Source organism: Malassezia restricta, chromosome III (genome assembly GCF_003290485.1).
Source record: "Malassezia restricta chromosome III, complete sequence".
Taxonomy (NCBI): Eukaryota; Fungi; Basidiomycota; class Malasseziomycetes; order Malasseziales; family Malasseziaceae; genus Malassezia; species Malassezia restricta.
In genome coordinates, this window is record NC_040195.1 from 327,451 (window position 1) to 352,375 (window position 24,925).

Consider the following 24,925-nt stretch of genomic DNA (forward strand, 5'->3'; position numbering starts at 1 on the left):
TCTAGGCCTGATCTAGCGCCTGAATCCATTCTAAGAATTGTGAGGCACGCACTTTTCGTAGCTCCTGCCAGGAAGCCACGAGTGAAGAGATTCTGGAAGCTGCTTCTTGCGTCTCACCCACCTCTTGGTCACCCTCCGCTGGGGGAGCCATGTCGAGAGAAGGTGCTGCGGTAGCTTGGGCAGCAGCTTGCAGTGATTCTACCATGCGTTGTTTGGCTAGTCCCATAATACTCGCGAGGTAAGCAGCCACCACAGATACATGCTCATCCGAAATCCATGAGCCGGGGTCCGGTAATGGCAACGTGGGTGGAATAAGTGGCCGCATACTCTCTTCCACATGAGCCTGTGAAGCACCAGAGAGCTCTTGACCGATCTCGTATAGCTGCGGAGACCACATCATATGCCGAAGCAGCCAATTTTGACGCTGCTTGGAAAATTTCCACGCATCTTTGTCACAAAGATATTGTTGGGTATAAGCAATGGCCTTTTTGGCAGGCTCACTCAATTCCTCCATACCTTCGGGATCCGGGCCAGGGTGCGGCACATTCGAACGCTTGCGTTTACGAGAGCGCTTCCGCTTCTTCGAAGCGTCGCTGCTCTCATGAATTGGTGTATCTTGGGAAATAGTGCCGTGCTGCGGCTCTGCTTCCTGCTGAGGCTCGCGACTCGGCTCAGAAGCCTGCACCGAAGATTCCTTACGAATTTCTGGCTGCTCTAGAGCTGTTTTCTCATTGACATGTTCTCTTCCGCGATCATCATCCTGCTCTATGGCCTGACTCGGGCGCGCCTTTTTCGAGGTACGCTTTCGCAACCGTTTGGCCATGGTAGAGAAAAATAGCTATGTGGAGGCATATCCTTACGACTTGTGGGCGAGCCAGGACTGGAGCCAGTCTGGCTGCATTCTCGAAACGTTGCGAGCAAAGGTCTGCGATGTAAGCACCAGCTCCTCAAACACAATTACTTGAACATTATCACTGGATGTACCGCGCGATCCATGACGGGACGGATGCAGCACACAAGATGGATGCAGTTTGAAGGTCTGCCCTCCGGCAACCCGTCTGAAGCTCCCGTCTGGCTGCCTGAGCGCCGTGTGACTTAACCGACCCAACCCAAGACACTGCATTAGCTCATAATAGTTTTCTTTCATATCTGTCAAAGGCTCAGATCCCCCTTTCGTGACAACCAATGCATCTCGGTCTTCCTCTTCGGACGACTCGCTCTCAGTGCTAGACACAGACAAGCGCTTCTTTGGTGCACCCGCGTGGCATTCTATTCCATGCTGCGCACAAATTCGCGAAAGTTGCTTTCGAATAGCGAGAATATTTTTCATGGTTCGTTCATGTACATAGTGCGATTGACACCACATGCGGATTTCTTGGCGTGCAGCTGCAGGAGAGGCGTGTGTGGTCATGGCATGATTGAAAACGGCGAGATAAGCTCGGAATGCATTGAGCATCGTGGCATGATCGCCTGTAGCATCGTAAAACACCTCCCAAGCCATTTCTGCCTGTTCGCGCTTGTCAGGATGACTTGTTTCGACGAAAATGCCCCGGTCAGCGGATAAGATCGAAACTAGGTCACAGGCCTGACTTGCAACATGCGGGCCTCGCTCAGCAGCTGCCAAGAGGAGACGCGCATAGGATGGGGTAACAGGCAGAGAAGCCAATTGATGTCCTAGGGGCGTGAGCTGAATTCCATCCTTGGGCGACTGGATCGCTCCGAGTTCGGCCAAGTGTAGCACAGCTTCCTGAAGAAGGGCTTGATTAGGCGGATCAATCCAGTCAAAAGTGAAAGGATCTAAATGCATGGCATAGAGTTGCAGAACAGCCCCAGAAAGTTCTGTTCGGTGTATTTCTGCAACTGGCATGGTTTCCAGCGCTTGAAATGCCTCACGCGTATAAAGCCGATAGCATTCACCAGGGGCCTCTCGGCCTGCCCGACCTGCTCGCTGCAAACTTGATGACTGGGAAATTGGGAGCACTTGTAGCGTCTCAATACTTGTTAGAGGTGAGAAGATTTTTTCCTTCACAAGACCCGAGTCAATCACGTAACGAACACCCGGAATGGTAATACTTGTTTCCGCAATATTGGTAGCCAACACGACTTTCCGGGTATTCTTTGGGGTAGTTGCAAACACAGCAGCAGAAGCATTAGGGCCAAGCGCAGCATATAAGGGTCGGATAAGTAGGGCAGGAACATCATCGAAGCCAACCTCTTTAGACCAAGGCTCCAGTTGAGCACCAAACATTTGCAAAGACTGGGCCATGGATTCGATCTCCTCTTGTCCTGTGGCAAATACAAGAATGTCGCCCAATGGCTTGGAAACATGGATCTGCATCACAGTTCGTACAGCTGCGTCTGTCCAATCCTGACAACTTTCTTGTGTATGATACATGCGTACACTGTGCTGCCGTCCAGCCACATATAGAATGGGGACGTCCCTAAGAGGATCAGCAAAAAATCGAGCAAAGACGCTAGCATCGATCGTGGCACTCATGATAACAATCTTCAGCGGGCAAAGATCCGTATGGCCTTCAGTTATTAACTTTTTGCGTTCACTCTGGATCCGCTTCATGAGGCCCAATACCATGTCCGTTCGCAAGGATCGCTCATGCGCTTCATCGATAACAATGATTCTATACTTTTTCAGTAGAGAAGTATGAGCACTTTTTTTTCGTGGCGCGCTTGATTTCGATGTATGAGACCCAAGAGCTTCACGTATGAGCATACCATCCGTTAAAAATTTGATACGGGTCTGTCGCGTGGTACGGTCATCAAAACGCACAGTGTATCCAACATACGCAGAGTTGTCGGTATCATTAGAGCGGGGCTTAATTGTGCTTGGATCAGCACACCCCATTTCTGAGGCAACACGTCTAGCCAAGGAAGTGGCGGCTACACGACGTGGCTGCGTTATGCCAACCATCAGCGGGACATCAGGCACGATAAATTTCTCCTGCCAAAAAAATTGAGGCAATTGAGTCGTTTTACCGCTACCCGTTTCACCAATAAGCACGACTGTGTCATTTTCGCGTATCCTTTCCAGTATTTTATCTTTTCCTGCCCAAATAGGCAGCATGTTCGTTGCATTCTCTGCTTTATTCATTGACAGCGCCGCACTCGCTGTAGGTCGCCAGAGACCAAGACCGTGGGCACAATGCGTATACCTCCACATTGAATGCGACTGCTCATTTAGAATAAGCGCTTGCGTCATACAAGATAGCCTACATCTGTTGACACCTTTTGTGATATACCATGGAATTTAATTTCACAGGATCTTCCAAACCCCGAAGAACAATAAATCTAAGCGGTGAGGTGCAGAAGCCCGTATCAGCTTTAGCTGCAGATGCGCGTTCTCAGCGAGAAGATCGGCGGCGCCAAAAGCTTCGCGCAAGTGCCGCCACACGTATTCAAGCCGCATACCGAGCTTATGCTACTTCCAAAGCAATGAGGAATACTTTTGCAGCTGAATTTGACAGATTGTGGCAAAATTCACAACGGACTCCATCAGACTGGGTTCAATTGACCCGCTGTTTGGTGATGGCACACAGTAGGCAGCCTTCTAAACTACATGCGCATCGAATGGCCGCATGGGCCAACGATGTGTGTGGGGCATCATTATGGACCAAGCCAGAATTGCATGCATGTAATGTGCTTTTCTTTATGGTCGCAAGACGAATGATATTCGCGCTGCAGTATACACCTGATTTGGATGTGTCAGATGCACGAGCCATGATTCTATTCCTGCTTTGGCTACAAAGTGACTCATATACCACGGAAGAACAGCGTCGTGCTGCTCTATATATGCTACGCTTTGGACTGCATAGCGCCATTCGACAATGCATCCTAACATTCCCGAAGGAAGCGACAGAAGAGTGCGTGGCATTGTCACTACGCCCTTTGGTACTTTTTCCTGAACCCACGACTGAATTCGCAGAAACATTGGATGAAAGTGCGTCGGCATCACCACGATCGATCTTCATTAGGTCATTTGTGAGTGATATCTTAACTCTTCCACACTTGTTTTATCGTGTACCTATCTCATCAGTGAGTTTATTTGCATCTTCTTTTCCTTTACTGGATATTATGATCCATGTTCAAGCACTTGGTGCTTATTATGATGTCGTCTCCGGTGACAGTGTTTTGGCGCATAATCCGATTCATTCACCGTTCCTACTAGGCAACATCCTTACGATCGCAAGCAGAAGAATCAACACCATGCAGTCAGGAACCGATGTATGTCATTACTTACACATGCTTGCCACACTTCAAAATGCTCTTCCCACGACTACTTTCGATGATCACGATTCAACCGTCGACCCTAAAACGAAGAAACAGATTGATAATCTGATATCAGATCAGCACATTCGCTCTGTTCTCGCAACGAGCACGCGCTTTGCTCACAGCACCCGGCCTGCATTATGTACATTTCTCATCGCTACATTATGCGCATGGCCAGTATCTGTTCGGGATACTTTGCTGATATCGCTGCTGTATGCATATGACAAGGAAGGAAGCACTCGTTCCATGCAGATTGGCTCATTAGTCCGTGAATTATGGCGAGGATGGATTCGATCCAGTTTTTTGACTCGAAAGATGGCTGTAAAAGAACAGAGTTCGAGTACAAATGTGGTGGCTATGCGTGATGCATTGACAAATACCGCGTATGCGCAAGACTGGACCTTGTTTCTTACTATGTGCATTGTGTATGGGCGCTGCCTGGTAATTCTTGGTGACGATGAATTTTATCCACGCGAGAGTATGGACGCGAGTATGCCAACGAGAAACCCACTGACTATGGATGAGCTGGTAGTGCTAAGTGGTTTACTGCGGAATTTGGTGTTTTTCATGCATTGGGATAATGTGGGCATGACAGGCGATTCAGAGTATATCACAGGAACCCGAATGCGTGTGGATCAAGTACGTGAGCTTTGTACGCGCCTTTTACAACAACTTCATACGCGTGATTCCCGGCACCGCTTTGTTCCCGAATCGCATTGGCACATGTTAAATGAAAACGATTTGACTTCGTTTATTCAAGCAGTGGTATTGGAAGAGCGTGAGCTTGCTGTATCGCAGGATCAAGATCGGGAGAATCATCGTGCTCCTTTGTCTGCTTTTTCACAACGTAAGCGTGATTTCATGACACCGCGTCTCAAGGTCTTGAACAACATACCATTTGTGATTCCATTCGATGTTCGAGTCGAAATTTTCCGTCAGTTTGTCCGCAATGACATTCAAAGGCTAGGTATTTCGCGTGATATGTTCGCTCCAACCCGTCGGCACCGTGCTACTATACGACGTGGGCACGTGGCTGAAGATGGTATCGCCCAGCTAAACGGGCTAGGTTCGAACTTGAAAGAGCCTTTAGAAATCATGTTTGTGGATCAATGGGGTATGCCAGAAGCCGGTATTGATGGCAGCGGCTTATTTAAAGAATTTCTGGTTTCTATGATTCAAGAAGTCTTCGACACAGACCGTGGCTTGTGGTGTTCGAATGAAATACATGAGCTTTATCCAAACCCGCATTCTTACGCACATGCAAGCGAACAACTCATATGGTATCTTTTTATGGGTCGCATACTAGGAAAAGCGCTATATGAGGGCATACTAGTAGACGTCAAGTTTGCTGACTTTTTCCTGAGCAAGTGGTTGGGTCAGCAAAGTTACATTGACGACCTAGCAAGTCTGGAGAGCCTCGATAGCGAGCTTTATCGCGGACTTATCGCACTCAAAAACTATTCGGGCAATGTAGAAAGTGACTTTGCCTTGAATTTCACTGTGGCTGACGATGAGTTTGGCATTCGAACTAGCAGAGAACTTGTCCCAGGGGGAACGGATATCCCGGTTACGCGCGAAAATCGTCTTTCTTATATTTACTTGATTACACGGTACCGTTTGAGTACACAAATTGAAGACCAATCTCGCGCATTTCTTCAAGGTTTGACTGAGCTGATCAATCCACGTTGGCTCCGCCTCTTCAACACAGAAGAATTGCGTGTTTTGGTCACAGGAGCTGATACGCCGATTGATGTCGAAGATTTACGTCGTAACACGGTATATGGGGGCTACCATGAAAAAGACATGGCTGTACAGTACTTCTGGGAAGCACTCTCATCGTTGGATCAAGCATCGCTTAAAGCTTTTCTTCGTTTCGTGACGTCTTCGCCCAATCCCCCACTCCTGGGCTTTAGTGAGCTAAACCCTAAATTTGCTATTCGACATGCAGGTGATGATATCACTCGATTACCTACAGCCAGCACATGTGTCAACCTTTTAAAGTTACCTGCCTACAATTCTACTGCACAGTGCCTTGAAAAAGTAAAGTATGCCATATACTCAGGTGCCGGATTCGACTTGTCATAGGCCCATTGGTATGGTAGAAGAGCATCACGTTTTCGTTCATCCCACGAATTCGAAATGCGGGGATATGATGCTAAAAATATGATTGGACACGATGTTAGATGCCGTATTGATTACAGCCAATGAAATCGACGATAGAATGCAAAATGTGTTTGAATTCCCACGAGCTATTTTGCGGAGATTCAAGTTACCGGCTCCGAGTTGTAGCCATCCAGCCCCATCTACCTCTGGTAGCACACCTCCGTGGCGCAGAATTATGCACCATTGTTGACCTCACTGATGCTGAAGAAAAATTTGGATACATGTATTGAGCCAATGTTTGCGTTATCTCCAGGCAGGCTAGATAAGGTGGACACTGATGATGCCTTTGAAATGGCTTGCGTACTAAAGAGTACGTTCTAGATGACCCGACTTACGCCTCAGCCTTCACGAATTGTAAATACATGCTTGAGAATGGGGAGCGCTATGAAAATTTGTCTTGGCGTTTATGGGCGCGTCATTTGCATAAAATAAGGATCTCTGAGCCTATCACCCAGATTGATGTCTTGGAAACCAAGACATCCGGATTTAATGCTGTGCCGGCACCTTTGTCGGAACCGGAACTTTCCACTGATGAATCAGTCTCGAGTGAAGATGAAGATGTATGCAAAGCTGGGAAGAATACCATGATTCCTTGCGCCGACAACGCATTTAGCATACTCACTCGCTCGGGATGTACTCAAACGGAAGAAGGCACTGAACTTGAGAGACTTGCGTATGATGTAAATTGTTGTTGGGATTCTTCATCCCTGTCACATACGCATGATCTATCATATTGTGCGCAGCTCAGTGACGGTGAGGAAACAATCCAAGAGACTGAATCCCGCGGGACAGGCACTCCGATTTCTACGACTGGGACTATTACTCCCCACATTCGCTCGCGCGCCAACTCTACTTGTTTATCGCCTCTGTCGCAAAACTTTGGATCTAAGCTGAATGAGGCCCACGATACAATCGCTTCGCAAAATAATCGCGCGAGTGCTCTCACGTCTGGAAAGTTGTATGATGGTGGAAAGCGTATATCATCCCGAGGTATGCCTTCTGCCAATGACCCTATTCAAGAGCGATCAGTAAACACTAATGCTTCACAACGTGAGAAAAATTCGAGCTCTGCGACAAAGCTACAGCAGCTCGCGCCGCCACAGCTCCGCTCACGGCGACAGCGCTCTCTCAAGAGTATGGACAACATACCTGGCCTTCGTCAGTCCAAGTCCGCTATTGCAAAAGCAGGATGTGCAAATATATTCTTAAACAATACTAATACCGATGTTAAGAGTGAAAAGCCGAAAAAGAAAGGAAAAATTGTGTTCATGGTGGGTGGTGATTCCGAAGAAGATGAAACACCACAGGACGATGACGACGCTTGGTCGAGTGAAGAGGAAGACGACACTTCCCGAGTTAAGAACAGCTCCGAGACTGAATTTGCACGGAAAGCAGAAGAAGAGGAACGCGAGCGCGAAGATATGTTCAAAAAGAGGCCAATTCGTTCAGTGAGTCTTGCGGATCTGCCGCATGCCACATCTTCTATGGTGCCTCCTTTGGAAGCAACCGCAACACGTGGTCTTCTTTCTACCATTCTAAAGCCGTCCGATCCAGATTCCACATTGTCGGCGCGAACGCGCACGCCGGCTAATAAAACAAGTCATTCTGCATTAGCCGATCAAAACGATATGAATGACAGTGTAGGCCATACATCCATGCCCACTTGCGTACCACGCGCACCGAGCTATCAAAACATATGTCTTGGACATTCTTCGAAGGACACCATGAACCGCAGCAAGAGTGTGCTGGCTCTTCCGTTGCTAAATCTAACATCCTTACACTCGTGTACTTCATCTGGACGTCCACCTTCTTCTCCCGTGACCGCCACCCCGTCCGAGTCCTCGCGGACAATGACAAAACAAGGTAATGGCGAAGCAGGTGCAACTTCGGGTCCTCAACGCGCGAAAAGCAATTTGGCCTTGACGCGTCTTTCGGCCATTGCGCAGCGTGGATCGTCAGAAACGGATCACAAAAAAATCTCATCTCTTGTGCGTTCATACAGCGCTATCGGTAATTTGATGACACCGATCACGCGCTCCGAATCGCCTCAGTGTATGTCTACAGCCGATGAAGAGAATGATGACGGCCTTTCGCTTGGTGTAAGGGCAGACGATTATCAGGCCCCGCGTGTTAAGCGAGTACCGCAACCCTCTATGGAATCAGGTCCGATGGACAAGACCTTGTCCCCTAAGCGTATGTCGCAAGTATTGCCACAAGTCGCAAATAATCCGCAACAAGCCTTGCTTCATGATGAGCTCTCACAAAGTGTACGCGATAATCTCATCTGGCAGCGCGAGTCGCGCGAACGTATGCTGGGTCTGAAAGACAGATGTATGAAGTCGAAAGCAGAATCTTCGACTAATGCAACCGCACATCCTCAGCGCAGATCAACGAGCGTTCTGCATCTGGAGCACTTCCGGCCACATGATGATGAAGGATCATTCCATCATAAAGGATGGTGAATAGAGGTGAAGTTATGGTAGCTATTGATACAGGATTGGTGATGAGATCACAGGTCCATTCGAAGTGTGGCTGAGCTCGAAGCCCCGCTACTTGTGCCTTTCCACCATAGGTTCCACGGTACGCGCGAAGAGCCAACAAGACTTGAGCCTGTGCGAGGGGAAAGCATGCGACACATAGCCCAAAGCAAAGCCGTGGATCCAGTAGCAGCGGCGAACCATAGCGCCATAATGCGCCAACGGAAACGTACAGGACTCAGCGAGCCACTGTGCGCTGGAACAGCACCACGAGAATCCATGGCAATGCTAAGAAGGATATTGTACAGCTGAGCCATCTCATCCAGATAGGCGCTGACATTCAACGGTCCAGCTCCGAGGTGCGGTATATTGAGCCCAAGCTTGCGGCAGTACATATCCGGCTGAACCTCATGCCGTTGTCGCGCAAGGTCAAGGTCAGACTTTGTTGCGACAAATAGCGTTGGAAATGAGGCGAGGTAGGGGTATTGTTGCCTTAGGTTCGAAATGTACGAAAACGAATTTGTGTCACTAGAGTCGTACACGAACACGATGACATTCACGTTATTCAGCTTCGATGGTTTCCGCAATGCCTCAGCTTCATTGTGTGCACCATATTCCTGGAGGACCAGGTACCGTTCAGCACCACCTTGTTCAACGGCAGCTACAGCACGTTGAAGTCGGTGCGTTGGAGTATATTTGCCCTGAAAAGGTTTTCCAACGAGATTACGAAGTAATGCGGTTTTTCCGCTTCCATGAGCACCCAAAACGAGTGCAAGGAATACGCTGCATTGTTCAGTATTTGAGCGCCGACGTTCGCTTGGCCTACGTGGACGGACAAGCTTCAGAGCAGATGTCGTGGGCACGAATCGAGCTTGACTTCCAGACAGCACGCCTACAGCTGTTCCATCCAGCCAAGCATATGAAGCAGGTGCAGCACTCGCGCAAGACGGTGTTGACATGCCAGAAGAGGATGGTGTGCCATGTGCCCTGATACCATGTGCAAAGAGCGGATACCCGAGGTAAGCAAGGTATGCAAGAGTTGTGCGTGGCTCAAGAAGCGTTGTCATGCTCCATTGTGCAAGCCACCCTTGAAGTGTCACAGCACCTGACTCATCTGTAACAGTTCCAGACGGGAAGTTCAATGATCCCCACGGATGCTGCCCACCTGGTGCGGTTTGGAACAATTGTTCGAGCTCATGGGGATTCAGTGCACCGTCATGGTCTTTATCATGTGCTTTGAATACCTCAGTAAAGAACTGGTATCCAAGAGGGGATAATTCCACGTTCATACCGCTCGGTACATCAAAACGAGGATACACATACGTGTTGGACAAGGTTAAGTCCATGCCGTATCCAAATGACCATAGTACGGTCCATGTCGTCTCAAGACGGCCACGTTGGATAAATAGCGTATGGAGGTACAAGAAGCCGGCTAGAGTGAGGCCATCGTTACGAAGATGCGCAGAATCATACGGAGTAGAACCTTCCATGACAAGTTGCTTGATACCTAAGAGCTCTTGGAGTTGAAGCGGAGCATCAAAACATTCATACTGAAAATTGTTGATTTCCTCGTCGCTCAGCACGCCATCTTTGTCAGCGTCGCAGAGATGAAAAATATTGCGCAAAGCATCAATACAAGCTGGTTTTAAAGTGTGTGAGCGTGAATCATACAGTGGTGCTGTGGGGTACAACACAGCTTTTTGAGCGTAGAAGAAAATTTCGCCAACATTGAGTGAAAGACTCGCACTACACTCAATGCATGTTTCGACCTCCTTGAATTCAGCCATAACAGGTGCAATTTCATCTTCCAGCGCATCTTCTTCAATATCTGAAGGGCGATGATCAACCTTATTGCCGACCAGAATCACTGGCACATTGATGCCAAGCGAGCGCATCATGGGCAGCCAATACGACGTGATGCGCTCAAACGACTCCTGATCAGTCACACTGTACACCAAAACCACCACATTCGCACGACGTAACTCCGTCTCCAATCGCTCCTGATATGCAAAACCAGAGCCTGTATCTAGAATTTTGGTCGTCACACCTGCCGGCGAGGCTTCAGATGGCAGCGTGACTTCCGGTACGACGGTTTGCACGTCCTCGACGAAACCTTCTTTTAATAACGCCATGATAAGTGATGATTTTCCAACGCCGACATCACCGACCAACACAATCCGGATCTCGGCGTGGGCCGAGTGCAGCATGACGTTTGACTAAGAAAAAGTGTTAAAATTGTTCGTCTCGCTATGGCCGCCTAGTGAATGTGGAATTATGATGGATACACACCTCTATCATTGGCGTGCTAAGGCACCTGGAAATGCTGGGTCTGTTCCTGGTTTCTAGCTACATCCCTGTTGATGCGCCGACGTCCATAGAGAGACGCCCTGTCTGAGCATGCGATGTCATCTGCCGCACTCAATGATGGAAATTGACATAGATCACATGAGCACTCTCTTCGTTGCATCTCACAAGGCATCCCGCACGAGCGCTTTCCTTGTCCGCACGAGTCTCACCCTACCTAAGCGGCCATCATGTTGGGTGCAGTCATAAATATGTTGCATACTTCATGCATTGGGTTTCTTTTTTTCCTGCAAATGCTACGATCTTCCAACAACTTATATCACAAAGCATCATCTTGTTCCACGCTGCGACAATATTAAGCCAACTGGTGTTTTCCTGCAATGGTACCAAGTTTATCCAGTATTCAAGAGAAATGTTTGTTGAAGATGCACTCTTTTATGCAAAATGTCGCAGCTAAATTTGCCACCATATTTACTGATGATTAGAATGTATTACTCGCAACCAATGTTAGATCCTGCGTTGCGCCCAGTATCGTACTTGAAGCGCGACTTCTTGCACCCTTTCAAACCAAAACTTGAGCTGCATATTTTCGACTATGTGTTGGATGGAGCGTTAGGCGCGATGCTGCTTGTTGTACTTTGGAAAAGCGACGAAAAAGCATAGATCCTACCTCATTCTCAGCATCTATTATTGGAAAATGAATGCCTTTTCGACAAGAGTCGTTTATATCGGTATGGGAGAAGTACGACCGAATTTGCTTTCACATGCGGTGCGCTGTAATGCTTTAAAATTATTATGAAAGGTCTGGATCGTTGTCGACGGAGCACAAGTAAAGCAGCTTCATGTAACAGTTCAATCTTCGCAGGAGTTTCGGATGCTTGGAGCCGTGCAGGCAAAGTGGACCGCTGAGTGGCTAATCTTATCAAAGCACGATATCGATGTTTATAAGACATTCAAGCGTTTCTGTGGCTGGCTGAAAGAGCTGGACTTTCGCAGAGAATACAGTCTAGGCGACATTACAGGACTCTATGGCATCTTGAAGTGGTGCGGCATGGTCAAATGACCTTCTGACGGCTGGTCAGCAGGTCAATCTACACATGACCGTTGATTTTGTAGCACCTAATGTTCGGACTTATAATGAGCTAGCCATGGCATTTGATGCATTCTCATCCGTAGTTAGTTCCGCATGTATCGTCTAAAATAGCTGCATAGTCGTGCCCTTTGACAGGGTAAGTGATACAAATAACGTCATTGAAACCGATATATGCATGTTTCTTAACCTTATCTGTGAGCGATGCATCTGTAATCTACGAGTCACTTTTTAGCCCGATCGCGTCCCGATCGCAACTGTGAAATTTTGTTGCAAGGTTTCGACACGACCTCGTTTCACTGTTAGAGGCATCAATGACTGATTTGGGTCCGATGCCCAGTCAGAGCGTATGGGCATGCCCTTGTTTAAATGTGCGCTTGCACGGTATTGCTTTGAATGAAAAGGCAGAGACATCGCCTACTAAGGTCTTACTAGATCAGAAAAATGGCTTGAGGCTTGTACGTGACGTGATTTCACTAACATGATAGTCTATCCCACCACTTGTATCTCGTGAATCTGTCTCATTGAGAGGCGTGACACTAAGTCACACTGAATCTGATGTTGCTATTAGGTGTAACTTGTGTCATGAGCTCGTATACACTATGCAAGAGTCGAGTACGCCTCCCGCTTTCAAAAAGGAAGAAGGAGCGAAAGTCGAAAGGATGCAGAAAAACTTCATTCCCAAGAATCATCAAGTTTTTTTGACGAGAGAATGCATTTCTGGGAATCTTATCGACGAAAGAAAACAGGATTCTTCATACTCTCGTGTATTTCATGTGGTTCTACCTCGCTCAGATGATTGCCGTCAGTCTCAACCTATTACTTTTCCTTACATTAAAGATTCCAAAGATGTCGTATCATTTTTCACTCCTATACCACGCACCTCTTTTGACAACACAGAGCTATTGACTACTTCGAACGCCTCAACAGAATCCGTTGACGAACACGCCTGGCAACTTCTGGAGCACGCCAGATTAAAAATTGCGGCAGACATGGCTTTCATTTTGCGCAAAAAGCAGGAAGAATGGTTTGAAACCGTTCAGAGAACGCGGATGGACTTGCACATTCTAGCTAAGAGCATTTATGCAAACAAGACAAACAAGACTGAATCGACGGCATCATTCTCCGAAAAGAAAGCAGACAGCGGTTTGTTTTCAAAGCGATTTGTTGGGGAAGTAAATGATGCGCATTCTTCAAAAAGTGAGTTAGGAGCGTCACTCGCGCGATTTGATAGTGCAACGCTGTCGGCCCCGCTAAGAAAACCCTTGACGTTCGAAGAGCTGGAGCCAGTAACTTCGGCGACACGTGAATCTCAACTTCCACGATCGCCTCCGCCTGACTTGTGCAAACAGGCGCTTGAAAAAGAAAATGTGCCAGAGGAAGAGGATTTCAAGTTCACAAATGAAGATCAAATTTTTCAAACGGACGAAGACATAAAGACTGGTAACCCTAACCCTGTCACGAATCGCAGAAACTCTGGATCAAAATTGTCCGTCATGAATGAACATCAAAACCGCACTGAAAAAGTCTCTGAGCTTTTGAGTAGTGGTATTGCTACTTCGTTTTCCGCCATGACTCTTGCTGAACGGAAACCTAATAATATCGCATTACCACTTGACAACTCGCCTACAGGGAAGAGTGTTTATGATGTCCAAAGATATGAAACAGTTGGACCACAACAATTTGGGCGTAGTAATAGGCCTAATTTTATGCGGCAATCACATGAACACGACGAAGAACTTGTTTTGGCTGGTGCTGCCCTTGCTAACGCACCGTCACATCGAGACAAACATTTTGCATTAATGTTCAAGAACACGCACAAGCACGCACCTTTGAAGGACACCAAGACTTTAGCATTGTCACTACCTAGCTTAGCTATGATTCCTGTTCACAATAATAAGGATAAGGAAATCATGGAAAGCATCGACCATGAGCCAAAGACAAGCTTGCCATGCAACGAAAATCGCATGGTGCCATCGTTGCTGCAGGCTCTGCGCGAAAAAAACTCGCCATCCTCATCTTCAGCGAAACGTACTGTGGGTTTTAATGTGACATCGTCTCGGTCATCAGCTCAAACAAAAAAGCCAAGCAGAGCATCAAATATGGCTATCACAGAGGATCTGCCGCCGGTTCCGCTAGCACCTAGTCGGAGTTTACAATTCGAGCCATTGGAAGAAGCGGCTCCGCACGCTCTTTCGACTATACTAGATTCACCAACCCCCGATGATGCTGAGCTAACTAAAGTCTTGTATTTTATGCACCACCTGCAGAATCTGAAGATCTGTAAGCGGACAGGCTGGTATCATCATAGGGTACCTGAGCCTGAATCGATTTCTGACCACATGTATCGCATGGCAATAATGGCGATTTTGCTGAAGGAAGACAAAGTCGATGTAAAAAAGTGTGTTATGATGGCACTTATACATGATTTGGCCGAAGCACGCGTTGGTGATTTGACACCACATTGTAAAGTTGACAAGGATGAGAAGACACGTCGTGAACTTGATGCGATTCAATTTCTCACTTATGATCTCCTTGGTGATACAGATGCATCGAACACAATATTCCAGCTGTGGTTTGAATATGAAGAGCGTCAGTCACTCGAGTCTAAGCTTGTGAAGGACTTAGACTGTTTTGAACTGTGTCTACAGGCTTATGAGTATGAGAAGACACACAATATTGAAGATCTCCAGCAATTTTGGAATGGAGCTGCACCGAAAATTCAGCACCCGCAAATTAAAAGATGGCTTACAGCACTGCTTCAAAAGCGCCGCACACTTTGGAAGGGCCGAGGTATCGATTACGATAAAGCTTATGTCGCGGCGAATGCATAGCTATGAAAGTCTTTTAGTGGAGGCATATCACCGTGGAATTTCATTATTGTTAGTCCTGCACAACCACTAAGCAGTAGTTCAACCTCTGCATCTCTAAATGGAGCGAAAAAACCTACACTCTGATAGACGTGCAGCATACGTACAACAAAGCATGGTTGCAAACTCGTCTGGGAGTGAAGAAGCACAAAAAAAGCCTGCGCGTCCCTCACGGAGTCCGTTGACGGCCTCGCCATATCGATTGCCTATATCTCCCGCGTCTTTCTATAAAAGTCCCACGCAATCAGGAAAAGAGAAACGCACGAATAATGAATTCTCTGAATCTCAATCAGCGAAATGGAGACGTTTGATGCACAGCGCTGATGATAGTCATGACGAAATTGACTTTCTGACACCCCGGCCAGGTCTACACGAGCGTATGCGTGGAAAGTTGCCGAAACGTGCCCCAACGATTCAAAAAACAGATTCAGTTGTAAGCATTTGTGTCAAATTGCGAGCTTTGTTCGTTTCAAACTCCTATGGCTCTACCTCAAGCGGCCTGGAGCTTGTTTGCTTTCAGTCCCACATGGCTCTTTTACACGACTTGACAGAATGTGCAAAGGTATCACTTCGTGATATTCAAGCAATACAATTGGGTGGAACAGAACATGCTTTATTGGCATTGCATGTATCAACAAAAGGCACTAGTGCGCGTAGTATCGCGTCGTTGTGTGGTGAAATACATTTGGACACACATGCATTATTGGTCTTTGTGCAGCCCAATGATCCAAAATGGCCTGCTTTGTATGAAAGATTAAATTCCTGCTTTTCTGCAGAAATTTTGAACGAGAGAGCATGTTGTTCTTTGTATAATGACGCGATACGATCGAACACTAAGCCGTTTCATATATCTGGAATGAGCCAGTCGAGACAAGCGCCACGAAAACCCACCCCTATCGTGATCGGTGAAAAACGAGAAATCACTAGTTCAATGGCTCCTGCAGTAGAAGACTCATCTTTTGTCCATCAAACTCGTGCTCGGGTAAGATCCGAACAATCGCTTAAAGAAGCCAAACAGACGAAACCTATTCTTCGATACCCTACCTCTGGACCATTTGCAGTGACGCTGCTACAATGCGACTTAGAACGCCTTAAAGAAGGAGAATACCTCAATGACACGATGATTGAATTTGGACTTCGTTATCTGTTGGAGCGAATTAAACAAAATAATCCCTCACTTGTACAGCAAATCCATGTATTCAACACGTTTTTTTATCATAAACTTACAGAAAGTCGCGATCGAAGCAAGACTTATGAACATCTCAGAAAATGGACAAACAAGGTAAACATTTTCGATAAGATGTATGTTGTCGTACCCATCAATGAGCATTTGCATTGGTATATGGCTATAATTGTAAATCCTAAGGCGATAATAAACGAGCGTCCAGTGTCGTTGGCAGGCTCACCCATTCGTCGCTCTAGTCGCACATCGACAGAAGATCCCGCAGCCTCAGGTGTATCGGGCTCTTCAGGCCCCCAATTGGGAAGCTGCTCTGTAAATCATGCATCAGAACACGGAGACAAGGTCGGTCAAAATCCTTCAGACTTCAAAGAAGAGCAATCGTATGTTATGGTGCTTGATAGTCTAGGAATCACACACGGTCCTGTCAAAACAGCTTTGCGAGACTATTTGCGCCTTGAGGCGCGTGATAAAGGTCATGTAAGACCAGACGTGGATTTAAAACGACTCGGGGATCCTCTGCATGTGGATGTTCGTGTGCCTGACCAGCCGAACTTTAGTGACTGTGGCATATATCTATTGCACTATTTCGATCGTTTTTTCTCTGATCCGGTCCTTTTTACAGAGATCTCTCTGGCTGCTAGGCGCAATTCGAAAACAGAAGTTCCTATTCACGATGCATGGCGAAGTGAAGAAGTGACTTCAAAACGAACCTGGTGGGCCTCGATCGTGACTGACCTGGCTAAAGATTATTCCTCTTAGAAAATCCAGATGCCCCAGTTCGGCGAAAATGGACATATTTTGGCTGATTCAATACTTTCACCTGAGAGCTTCACATCATCCCGGTAATGTTGATTCTAATAGCCCTGAAACCTCGTTCAAGCTACTTGCACTGAAAGCTGGGGAATATTCAGCACGAAAAAGTTGGATGCTACTAGATTATCAAATTCGTGCTACTCCGACTATCAAGTCGATGGCCGAGAATATAAGTAGCCTCAGGCACGGGCCAACTGTTCGAATTTTTTGACAGTTCCTGATGCGCGGATCTGAGTATCGATGATGCCCAGGAATTGACCAAAAATCACTATTCAATCTAGATTGTAAAGCGCCATGCTATATCGCAAACGGATTGATGAATGTAAGCGAAAAGAATTAGCAGAATATGCCTTATAAAGGCTCATCGCTGAAAGTGTCCACATCGCACTGGATAAGGATAATCCAACGTATCGAGATGACTTGGCGCACTTATACTTATTGACACTCGACCTATCAATGAGAGGTATTCACAAATCCATGTATTAAGCGGACGGTTAATAGAAATACGCATGAAATGTCGAGATATATGAAGATGAAAAGATCAAAGACCACAACGAATCAAGTTTCTTTTTCGGTATGATAATTAAATACCTGATCCTGAAGAAGCAGCTGATTCATTCAAAACACTGATCAGCATGATACATTGTCGATAGTAACAGCTCGATGTATGCATAATGTTTTTCCTAAGAAGCCCCAATCCAGCTCAGTCAACTAATAAACGGTGGAGCCTCCAAGTATCGGTATAACGCGACATGCGAAGATGATGGTAAAGTATTTCAACCTACCAGAGCGACTATCGAGTCAAGAAATTTCCACTACGCATAGTCTTATACTTTAAGGGTTCTCGGCAGCCCAGTTAACACCCTTCGAGATGTTCTTAGCAAGGTCAACCAGGCAGTTGTCCAGCAGCTTCTGCTCCTCAGCCGTAATCTGAGGCAAGGCAGGGATGTTCTGCACACCCTCAGGACCAAGTTCCACAGGGCTAGCGAAGAACGAGACCTGGTCCTTGAAGAGAGGGCTCTCCACAAAGGCGCACTGCTTGACACCCTTCTCACCGTTCATCGCACGCAGGATGCCGTCAGCGAACACGGCACCAGCGTAGGCCATCGAAAGCGTGGCCGAGCCAGCACCGTCCTTGGCCTTGACAACCTCGTCACCACCGAACTGGATACGGTGGATAAGCTTTTCGTACTGCTCACCCGCTGACACAGCCGAACCCTGCTGGGCCTGCGAAAGAAGGGGCACAATCGTCACACCCGAGTGACCGCCAATGACAGGCACGTTGGTGTCAGCAGGCTTCGAACCAGCAATACCCGAGAGGAACGTCGAGGCACGCACGATGTCGAGGGAAGTCACACCAAACACGCGCTTGGGGTCGTAGACACCGGCACGCTTGAACACTTCAGCGACGATAGGGACCGTCGAGTTCACAGGGTTCGAGATGATGAGCATGTGGGCCTTGGGTGACACCTTAGCGGCGGCCTTAGCAAGGTCACGAACAATCGAAGCATTTGTGTTGAAGAGGTCGTCACGAGTCATACCAGGCTTACGAGGCACACCGGCAGGGATCAAAATGACCTCGGCGCCATCAAGAGCCTGCTCAAGGTTCTCCTGAGCGTAACCCGTGCAGGTGCTGGGCGTGTTGATGTGAGCGATATCAGCAGCCACACCCGGGGCAAGACGGATGTCGTACAGGCGGAGGTCTGTCACATTCTGGTTCAGCTTGAGAAGCAGCGAGAGCTGAAAGTGTTAGCGCAAGATTCCTAGTGATATATACATACCGGCTGACCAATACCACCCGAGGCACCAAGCACAGCGACCTTCCTGTTAGCTGTTGCAGTCTGCGAGAAGAGACGCGAAGAGGCAGGGGTGCGGATAGCCTGGGTAGGAGCACGAAGAGCACTACGAGCGAACATGATGGAGGTAGTTGATCAGACAGATATGGACAGATCGCTTCGGCCAAGGCTTAACTTCCGTCCCGCCAGCTTGCGTAAGCGGCTTGCTTTCAGCGGCCGAACGCACCCGAGTGACTAATACTCGTGTGATATAAACGCACGGACGTACGGGAATGGAGGCATTGCTTCCATTCGGTCCGATGGCTTCTACCGCCACCTTGAATAGGTTAAAAAAAGGCCTCAGTTTGAATACCCGATTTCGTTTATCGTCTAGAATCATGTCGCAGCCGAGACGCGTTCATACGGAGCATGACTCCGTGCAGTATGCTATCAAGCAAAATGAGCATGGTGGCGCTGCTCGTTTGCGTGATTTGTACTCCAACAAGGGTACAGGATTTACGATGGATGAGCGCAAGAAGTTTGGTTTAAAGGGCCTCCTGCCTCCCACTGTCCATACGCTTGAAGAACAATTTAAGCGTATCAAGCACCAAATTGATCTCAAGGAGACGAACTTTGCGAAACACATTGAGCTTGCCAACGTACGCCAGAGAAATGAGCGTCTGTTCTACTACTACATTATGTCGGACTTGATGAAGAACATTCCCCTGGTGTACACTCCTACTGTGGGCGAAGCTTGCCAAAAGTTCTCTATGATGTTCCGCCGCCCAGAGGGCCTTACGCTTTCCATCGAAGACAAGGGCTCGGTAGAAGAATGTATCGGGAACTGGCCTCGACCCTCTGATGCCCCTCGTGTGGCTGTTATTACTGATGGTTCGCGCATTTTAGGACTTGGTGACTTGGGCTGGAATGGTCTTGGCATAGCCATTGGCAAGCTTTCTTTGTATGTGGCTGGTGCTGGTGTGCACCCTCAGTCGACGATGCCGATTGTTGTCGATGTTGGCACTGACAACGAGGAGTTGCGCAACCACCCTCTGTATCTTGGTCTGCGTCGTCCGCGACCCAGCACGGAAGAACTTGTGGAATTCGTTGATGAGATCATGATGAAGCTGAATGCCCGGTATCCCAACCTGATTATCCAGTTCGAAGACTGGAGCAGCGAACATGCGTTCTTGTTTTTGGAACGCTACAAGAACAAGTATCCTATGTTCAATGACGACATTCAAGGCACGGGTTCTGTAATTCTTGCTGGTCTCGTCAATGCTGCACGGATGGTTTCTAAAAAGACTGGCAAAGACCTTACGGATCACCGTATCTTGATGGCTGGCGCTGGATCTGCTTCCATTGGCGTGGCCAAGCAGCTCATGTCTTTCTTCACATTGAATGGATTGTCTGAGGAAGAGGCGCGTCTCCGCATCTGGACGACAGACTCCAAGGGTCTTGTGACCATGAACCGAGGCGATAAAATCGCTCCATATAAGGAGTACTTTGCGCGCACTGACAATGGTGATGTGCAGGTGAAAGACTTCATGGATGTGATTGATTACGTCAAGCCAACGGTCATCCTTGGCTTCTGCACTGTGCATGGTTACTTCAATGAAGGAGTCTTGCGAAAAATGGCAGAAATCAATGAGCACCCCATTATTTTCCCTCTGAGCAACCCAACAAGCAAATCAGAGTGTACTTTTGAGGAAGCTCTTACACACACTGATGGTCGTTGCGTGTTTGCGGCAGGTTCACCATTCCCAGACGTGACATTCCAGGGCAGGACGCGAGTTGCCGACCAGGGCAACAACTTCTACATTTTCCCTGCGCTTGGTCTTGCTGGAGCCCTTGTCCAGGCCAAGCATATAAACGACAATGTTATCACAGAAGCGGCCATTGCTCTGGCAGACTCTTTGAACAAAGAAGAAAGCGACGCTGACCGTCTGTACCCGAGGTTGGAGCGTGTGCGTGAGATTTCCAACTATATCGCTTTCCGTTGCATCAAGATCCTAATTCGCGATGGACTGTGCCGCGATAATGGCCTGACTGCTTCAATGAATGATGACGAACTCTACAAATGGATTGCTGCCCGCATGTGGCTCCCTGACTATTCTCACTGATTATCTTGCATTCTGTGTTTCTACCACCATTTCTGATTACGTAGTGCTGAAATTTTAATTAGGTCTGGACATGTCACGCAATAAAGTGTTGCTCTCCACGGAGCATGTCACGCACTCTGCGGCGACATCGTTGGGCTGCACCCGCTCTAGCGACCGGTAGTATCATAGCCCTGGGCGCGCTTGCATGGTCATGGGCTTCGAAATCAAACTCGAAAGAAGACTCTCCCTCACGCACCCGACGTGCTGTAAAGCCAGTACTATGTATATCTTTTGCATACGATGATGCATGGTCAGAACAGTTGAAGCATGCACCGGAAATAATCGATAATTTCCTGCGTTCTCTTGAAAGCAAGTTTAACGTGTATGTCATTGTACATGCACCAGATGGCGTTTCGCCACCTCTACATTCTGAGCGAATTCTTCTCTATTCTAAAGCCCAAGGCCGGGCCATGCTAGCCCGTGCATTGTTGCCTCAGTGCCACGTCGAATGTGTATTCACTGAAAAACACGGGAAAGTGGCCTGGGATGTGAATGACGACATGACCGCGTATCTTGCAAGACTTAACCAGCTAGCACAAGTCGTGGACAAGATGGTTGTAGTCGTGATCCCATGCGCTTCGGCTAAGGTGTCAAGCTCTCCTATCATGCTCGCTGATTTACAAAGAGCCTTCAAAAAACATGCTATATCACAACATACGTGCATTCAATGGCTGTACACATCATCTTGGGATGCTTGGGACGATGTGAAGCGACTTCTAGATGATCTTCGGGAACAAACATGGATATAACTATACATCCTCAAAAAACAACGAGCTTCCAACATGATCCATGCAGTTTGGCCTTTTATCATGCTCACCGCGAGGCTCTTCAATGATATGTTCGATTTGAGTTCCTTTACGCCGTGGGACAGGTTCTGGTTCACACAGCGTATGTGACAGGGCCTCTAGATCACTCTGCCGAGTTGGTAAAGTGTCTTCGTTGTCGAATAGAGGTCGGTGCAACAAACTGCGCAAGACGGCCAAAGCCCCTCGTTTCGAAGATACCAAATTTCCATGTCGGCAAGTGGGCGCCTCAATGCATTCAGGACATCCGTCTGTACATTCACACGATTCCATTTCATGTAAAGCCATTTGCAGTAAAGAAGATAGATGTTCGAAGACCTGTGCACAAACTCCGGCATTTTGACCAGGCTTATCATAAAAAATTAGCCGAGAAGGGCGAAGACGTTGCGTTTTGTGTCCACTCAATTCTCGAAGGGATATCTTACACTCGGTACGAACGTCGTCAGCGGAACTTGCCACAAAAAGCGAGGTCAAGTTCAGTATCGCGTGCTCTGCGGCATGTATCGCAGCGGGCGCGAGAATATCATGTTCTGTGAGCTTTTCAACAATATGCCAGGGTACATCGATCCATACGCCATGTGTCGGACGTACAAATGGCTCTGCGTCAATATCGACAGTATCTAAAATATTCGCTCGCCAGTCGACTTTGAAGTAGCCCCACACACGAAATATCACGTCCACACGACCATAATATGCGTACATGTCGTTATGCTTCAATGTGCGCATACGCCATACTTCGCATGGATCGATATCTGTGAGATCGCGTGGACGAGTATAGTATTGCACCTGGGTACGTGCGAGATACACAACACGCATGTCATGATGAACGCTCTGACATATGTAAGTGATGCCCTGATGTATGAACACAGCTCCTTCGTAAGCTTCAAAGTATACACGTTCAATCTCAACTTCTTCCAAAAGTTGCCCAATCATGACATCAATGTATTGGTACGTGTCTTGGCGAGCTCCTCGAATAGGTATGCTCAAGGCAGGCGATTCGGTATCCTGGACTTGATAATATCCAGCTTTATCACTAAAACACACCCGTTGTGCAATAGTCCAGCCAGCCTCACCAAAGAAGCGAGAATCAGAAGGAGAGAAAGGCATTTCGAAGGCAGCACATCGTATATGCGCTTCCAAAATCAATTCGTTACTGGGTTCGATCCAGAGCTTTGTCATGGGAGGTTGAAACACCAGCTCAGGATTTCGCATGTAGTATTGGTCCACAGGAAATGGTTCTCCCAACAAAATAACGAGTGACTCTTTTTGCCGACGTCCAGCTCGTCCTGCTTGTTGCCGCATACTTGCCGATGAATAGGGTACACCAAATAAAATAACAGCATCAAGAACACCGATATCTACGCCGAGCTCCAAGGCGCTAGTGGCAATTAAACCCATGACATGACCATGTGCCATATCGTATTCCAGCTGGCGCCGGTCCGATGGTGCATACCCCGAGCGATATGCATGGACACGATGCGCTAAGTCAGGGCGACCGTCATGCAAGAAATCGTCACGCACTTTCCGAGTAATAATTTCGCAAGTACGACGGACTTTGGCGAAAACGATAGTACGCACTCCATTCGATAGGAGGTGCCGGAATAGCTGTGATACTTCGTTGTATGCGGACATGCGACCATGACTTGGATCGTGCGGATCAATGAGGGGCGGATTCCACAAAACCCATTCTTTTGGTCCACATGGGGCGCCGTCGTTTCCAACTTCTTCGATCTCACCCACATCCATGCCTAAAAGCTGTTTCAGATGTTCTTTGGGCTCAGAGATGGTGGCACTGCAACTAACGAATTGTAATAATTCATTCCCCAATGCTGCACACAAACGACGTAGACGGCGCAATATAAGCGATGTGTGTGTTCCAAAAATGCCCGTGTACACATGCAGCTCATCTAACACCACTACACGCAATCCTTTCAAGAATCGACGCCATTTTTCTTCATGGGGTAAAATGGCTTGATGTAGCATGTCTGGATTCGTAAAAAGGACACGCGCACGAGTTCGAATGCTACCGCGCTCATCAGCCGGAGTATCTCCATCATATGTATATGCTTCTGCATCCTTAATGCCATTATGGTGGCGCAAGAGACGGGAGAGAGAGCTCAGCTGGTCCTGCGTGAGTGCCTTCGTGGGAAAAATGCAGAGAGCTGTAGCATTTGGATCTTGAGCTAGCGCATGGGCAATGGGCACTTGATACACGAGTGATTTGCCCGATGATGTGCTTGTACTTACGACAACATGCTTACCACGCTGGATATGCGTCAATGCAGCTGCCTGGTGCGAATATAGCTGCTGGATCCCGTGAGTATCTTGGAGAGCATCCATCATTTCTTGATCAAGGGGTGGTTCTGTTTGTGCAAACTGGGCTAACTTGGCAGGGAATGTTCTCCTACCACCTGGAACAATTTGATCCCGCCACCAGGAAACGTGTGATATTGTTTCAAGAATGCTTTTTATGCTAGATCGCGTGCAAGTAGGTGGTATGTTCTTTTTTGGGGGTGTAGGCATAAAAGATTGACTTTTACTGTGCAAACATTCCACAGGGTCGTTTTGACAGTGTTGATCTACCCAACCCTGCATGGCTCTAGCAAAGGTGTTCGTGCGTCGTGAAATAAGTTCCTGGGCAGCTTCCTGTCGAGGCTTTGATGATGCCACATAGCGCCTTGATGTCGCTTTATCGGAAGAATTATCACGATCAAGAAATTCGAATGTGAGAATGTAGTCATCCATAGGACGCTGCGGCTGGTATGCATCTTCGCGACGACGTCGTTTAGAAGATTGCGCCTCTTGCAACCTTAAGCTTTGCACGTAGCCAAAGTGAACTAATTGGGGGCACAAGGCCTTAATCTTGGCCAAGTCAGACGTCTCGAGAGGCCGCTTTGTCATCGAGCTCACGCTAGCCTGCAGCGTATGGATCAAAGGCGCTGTATGCTTGTGAATCGACAAGAAGGTGTAGACTGTGCAGAGTGCCTTGAAAGTATAAAATAAA

The 24,925-nt window shown here is 47.7% G+C and overlaps 11 protein-coding genes across 11 annotated transcripts; 6 read left to right on the forward strand and 5 right to left on the reverse strand.

Annotated features, from left to right (window-relative positions):
• Nucleotide 1: 1 nt before the first annotated feature.
• On the reverse strand, nucleotides 2–823 carry MRET_1801 (DUF2373 domain protein; the record flags this gene model as incomplete). Its single annotated transcript, XM_027628428.1, has 1 exon — nucleotides 2–823. The coding sequence occupies one exon, from the start codon at nucleotides 821–823 to the stop codon at nucleotides 2–4; it is 822 nt and encodes a 273-aa protein (XP_027484630.1).
• Nucleotides 824–856: 33 nt separating this feature from the next.
• On the reverse strand, nucleotides 857–3,106 carry MRET_1802 (ATP-dependent RNA helicase DHX33; the record flags this gene model as incomplete). Its single annotated transcript, XM_027628429.1, has 1 exon — nucleotides 857–3,106. The coding sequence occupies one exon, from the start codon at nucleotides 3,104–3,106 to the stop codon at nucleotides 857–859; it is 2,250 nt and encodes a 749-aa protein (XP_027484627.1).
• Nucleotides 3,107–3,255: 149 nt separating this feature from the next.
• MRET_1803 (ubiquitin-protein ligase E3 C) lies at nucleotides 3,256–6,366 on the forward strand (the record flags this gene model as incomplete). The annotated part of the gene is made up of 1 exon (XM_027628430.1): nucleotides 3,256–6,366. One exon carries the CDS (start codon nucleotides 3,256–3,258, stop codon nucleotides 6,364–6,366), a length of 3,111 nt encoding a protein of 1,036 aa, XP_027484628.1.
• Nucleotides 6,367–6,642: 276 nt separating this feature from the next.
• On the forward strand, nucleotides 6,643–8,906 carry MRET_1804 (uncharacterized protein; the record flags this gene model as incomplete). The annotated part of the gene is made up of 2 exons (XM_027628431.1): nucleotides 6,643–6,754; nucleotides 6,787–8,906. The coding sequence occupies 2 exons, from the start codon at nucleotides 6,643–6,645 to the stop codon at nucleotides 8,904–8,906; spliced, it is 2,232 nt and encodes a 743-aa protein (XP_027484633.1).
• Nucleotides 8,907–8,953: 47 nt separating this feature from the next.
• Nucleotides 8,954–11,128, reverse strand: MRET_1805 (mitochondrial Rho GTPase 1; the record flags this gene model as incomplete). Its single annotated transcript, XM_027628432.1, has 1 exon — nucleotides 8,954–11,128. One exon carries the CDS (start codon nucleotides 11,126–11,128, stop codon nucleotides 8,954–8,956), a length of 2,175 nt encoding a protein of 724 aa, XP_027484634.1.
• Nucleotides 11,129–12,647: 1,519 nt separating this feature from the next.
• Nucleotides 12,648–15,149, forward strand: MRET_1806 (HD family hydrolase; the record flags this gene model as incomplete). Its single annotated transcript, XM_027628433.1, has 2 exons — nucleotides 12,648–12,773; nucleotides 12,804–15,149. The coding sequence occupies 2 exons, from the start codon at nucleotides 12,648–12,650 to the stop codon at nucleotides 15,147–15,149; spliced, it is 2,472 nt and encodes an 823-aa protein (XP_027484631.1).
• Nucleotides 15,150–15,246: 97 nt separating this feature from the next.
• Nucleotides 15,247–17,127, forward strand: MRET_1807 (sentrin-specific protease 7; the record flags this gene model as incomplete). The annotated part of the gene is made up of 1 exon (XM_027628434.1): nucleotides 15,247–17,127. The coding sequence occupies one exon, from the start codon at nucleotides 15,247–15,249 to the stop codon at nucleotides 17,125–17,127; it is 1,881 nt and encodes a 626-aa protein (XP_027484632.1).
• Nucleotides 17,128–18,015: 888 nt separating this feature from the next.
• On the reverse strand, nucleotides 18,016–19,097 carry MRET_1808 (malate dehydrogenase; the record flags this gene model as incomplete). The annotated part of the gene is made up of 2 exons (XM_027628435.1): nucleotides 18,016–18,921; nucleotides 18,963–19,097. The coding sequence occupies 2 exons, from the start codon at nucleotides 19,095–19,097 to the stop codon at nucleotides 18,016–18,018; spliced, it is 1,041 nt and encodes a 346-aa protein (XP_027484635.1).
• Nucleotides 19,098–19,276: 179 nt separating this feature from the next.
• Nucleotides 19,277–21,079, forward strand: MRET_1809 (malate dehydrogenase; the record flags this gene model as incomplete). Its single annotated transcript, XM_027628436.1, has 1 exon — nucleotides 19,277–21,079. One exon carries the CDS (start codon nucleotides 19,277–19,279, stop codon nucleotides 21,077–21,079), a length of 1,803 nt encoding a protein of 600 aa, XP_027484636.1.
• A 104-nt stretch (nucleotides 21,080–21,183) lies between these two features.
• Nucleotides 21,184–21,867, forward strand: MRET_1810 (uncharacterized protein; the record flags this gene model as incomplete). Its single annotated transcript, XM_027628437.1, has 1 exon — nucleotides 21,184–21,867. One exon carries the CDS (start codon nucleotides 21,184–21,186, stop codon nucleotides 21,865–21,867), a length of 684 nt encoding a protein of 227 aa, XP_027484576.1.
• On the reverse strand, nucleotides 21,868–24,822 carry MRET_1811 (DEAD/DEAH box helicase; the record flags this gene model as incomplete). Its single annotated transcript, XM_027628438.1, has 1 exon — nucleotides 21,868–24,822. One exon carries the CDS (start codon nucleotides 24,820–24,822, stop codon nucleotides 21,868–21,870), a length of 2,955 nt encoding a protein of 984 aa, XP_027484575.1.
• Between the last annotated feature and the right edge of the window lie 103 nt (nucleotides 24,823–24,925).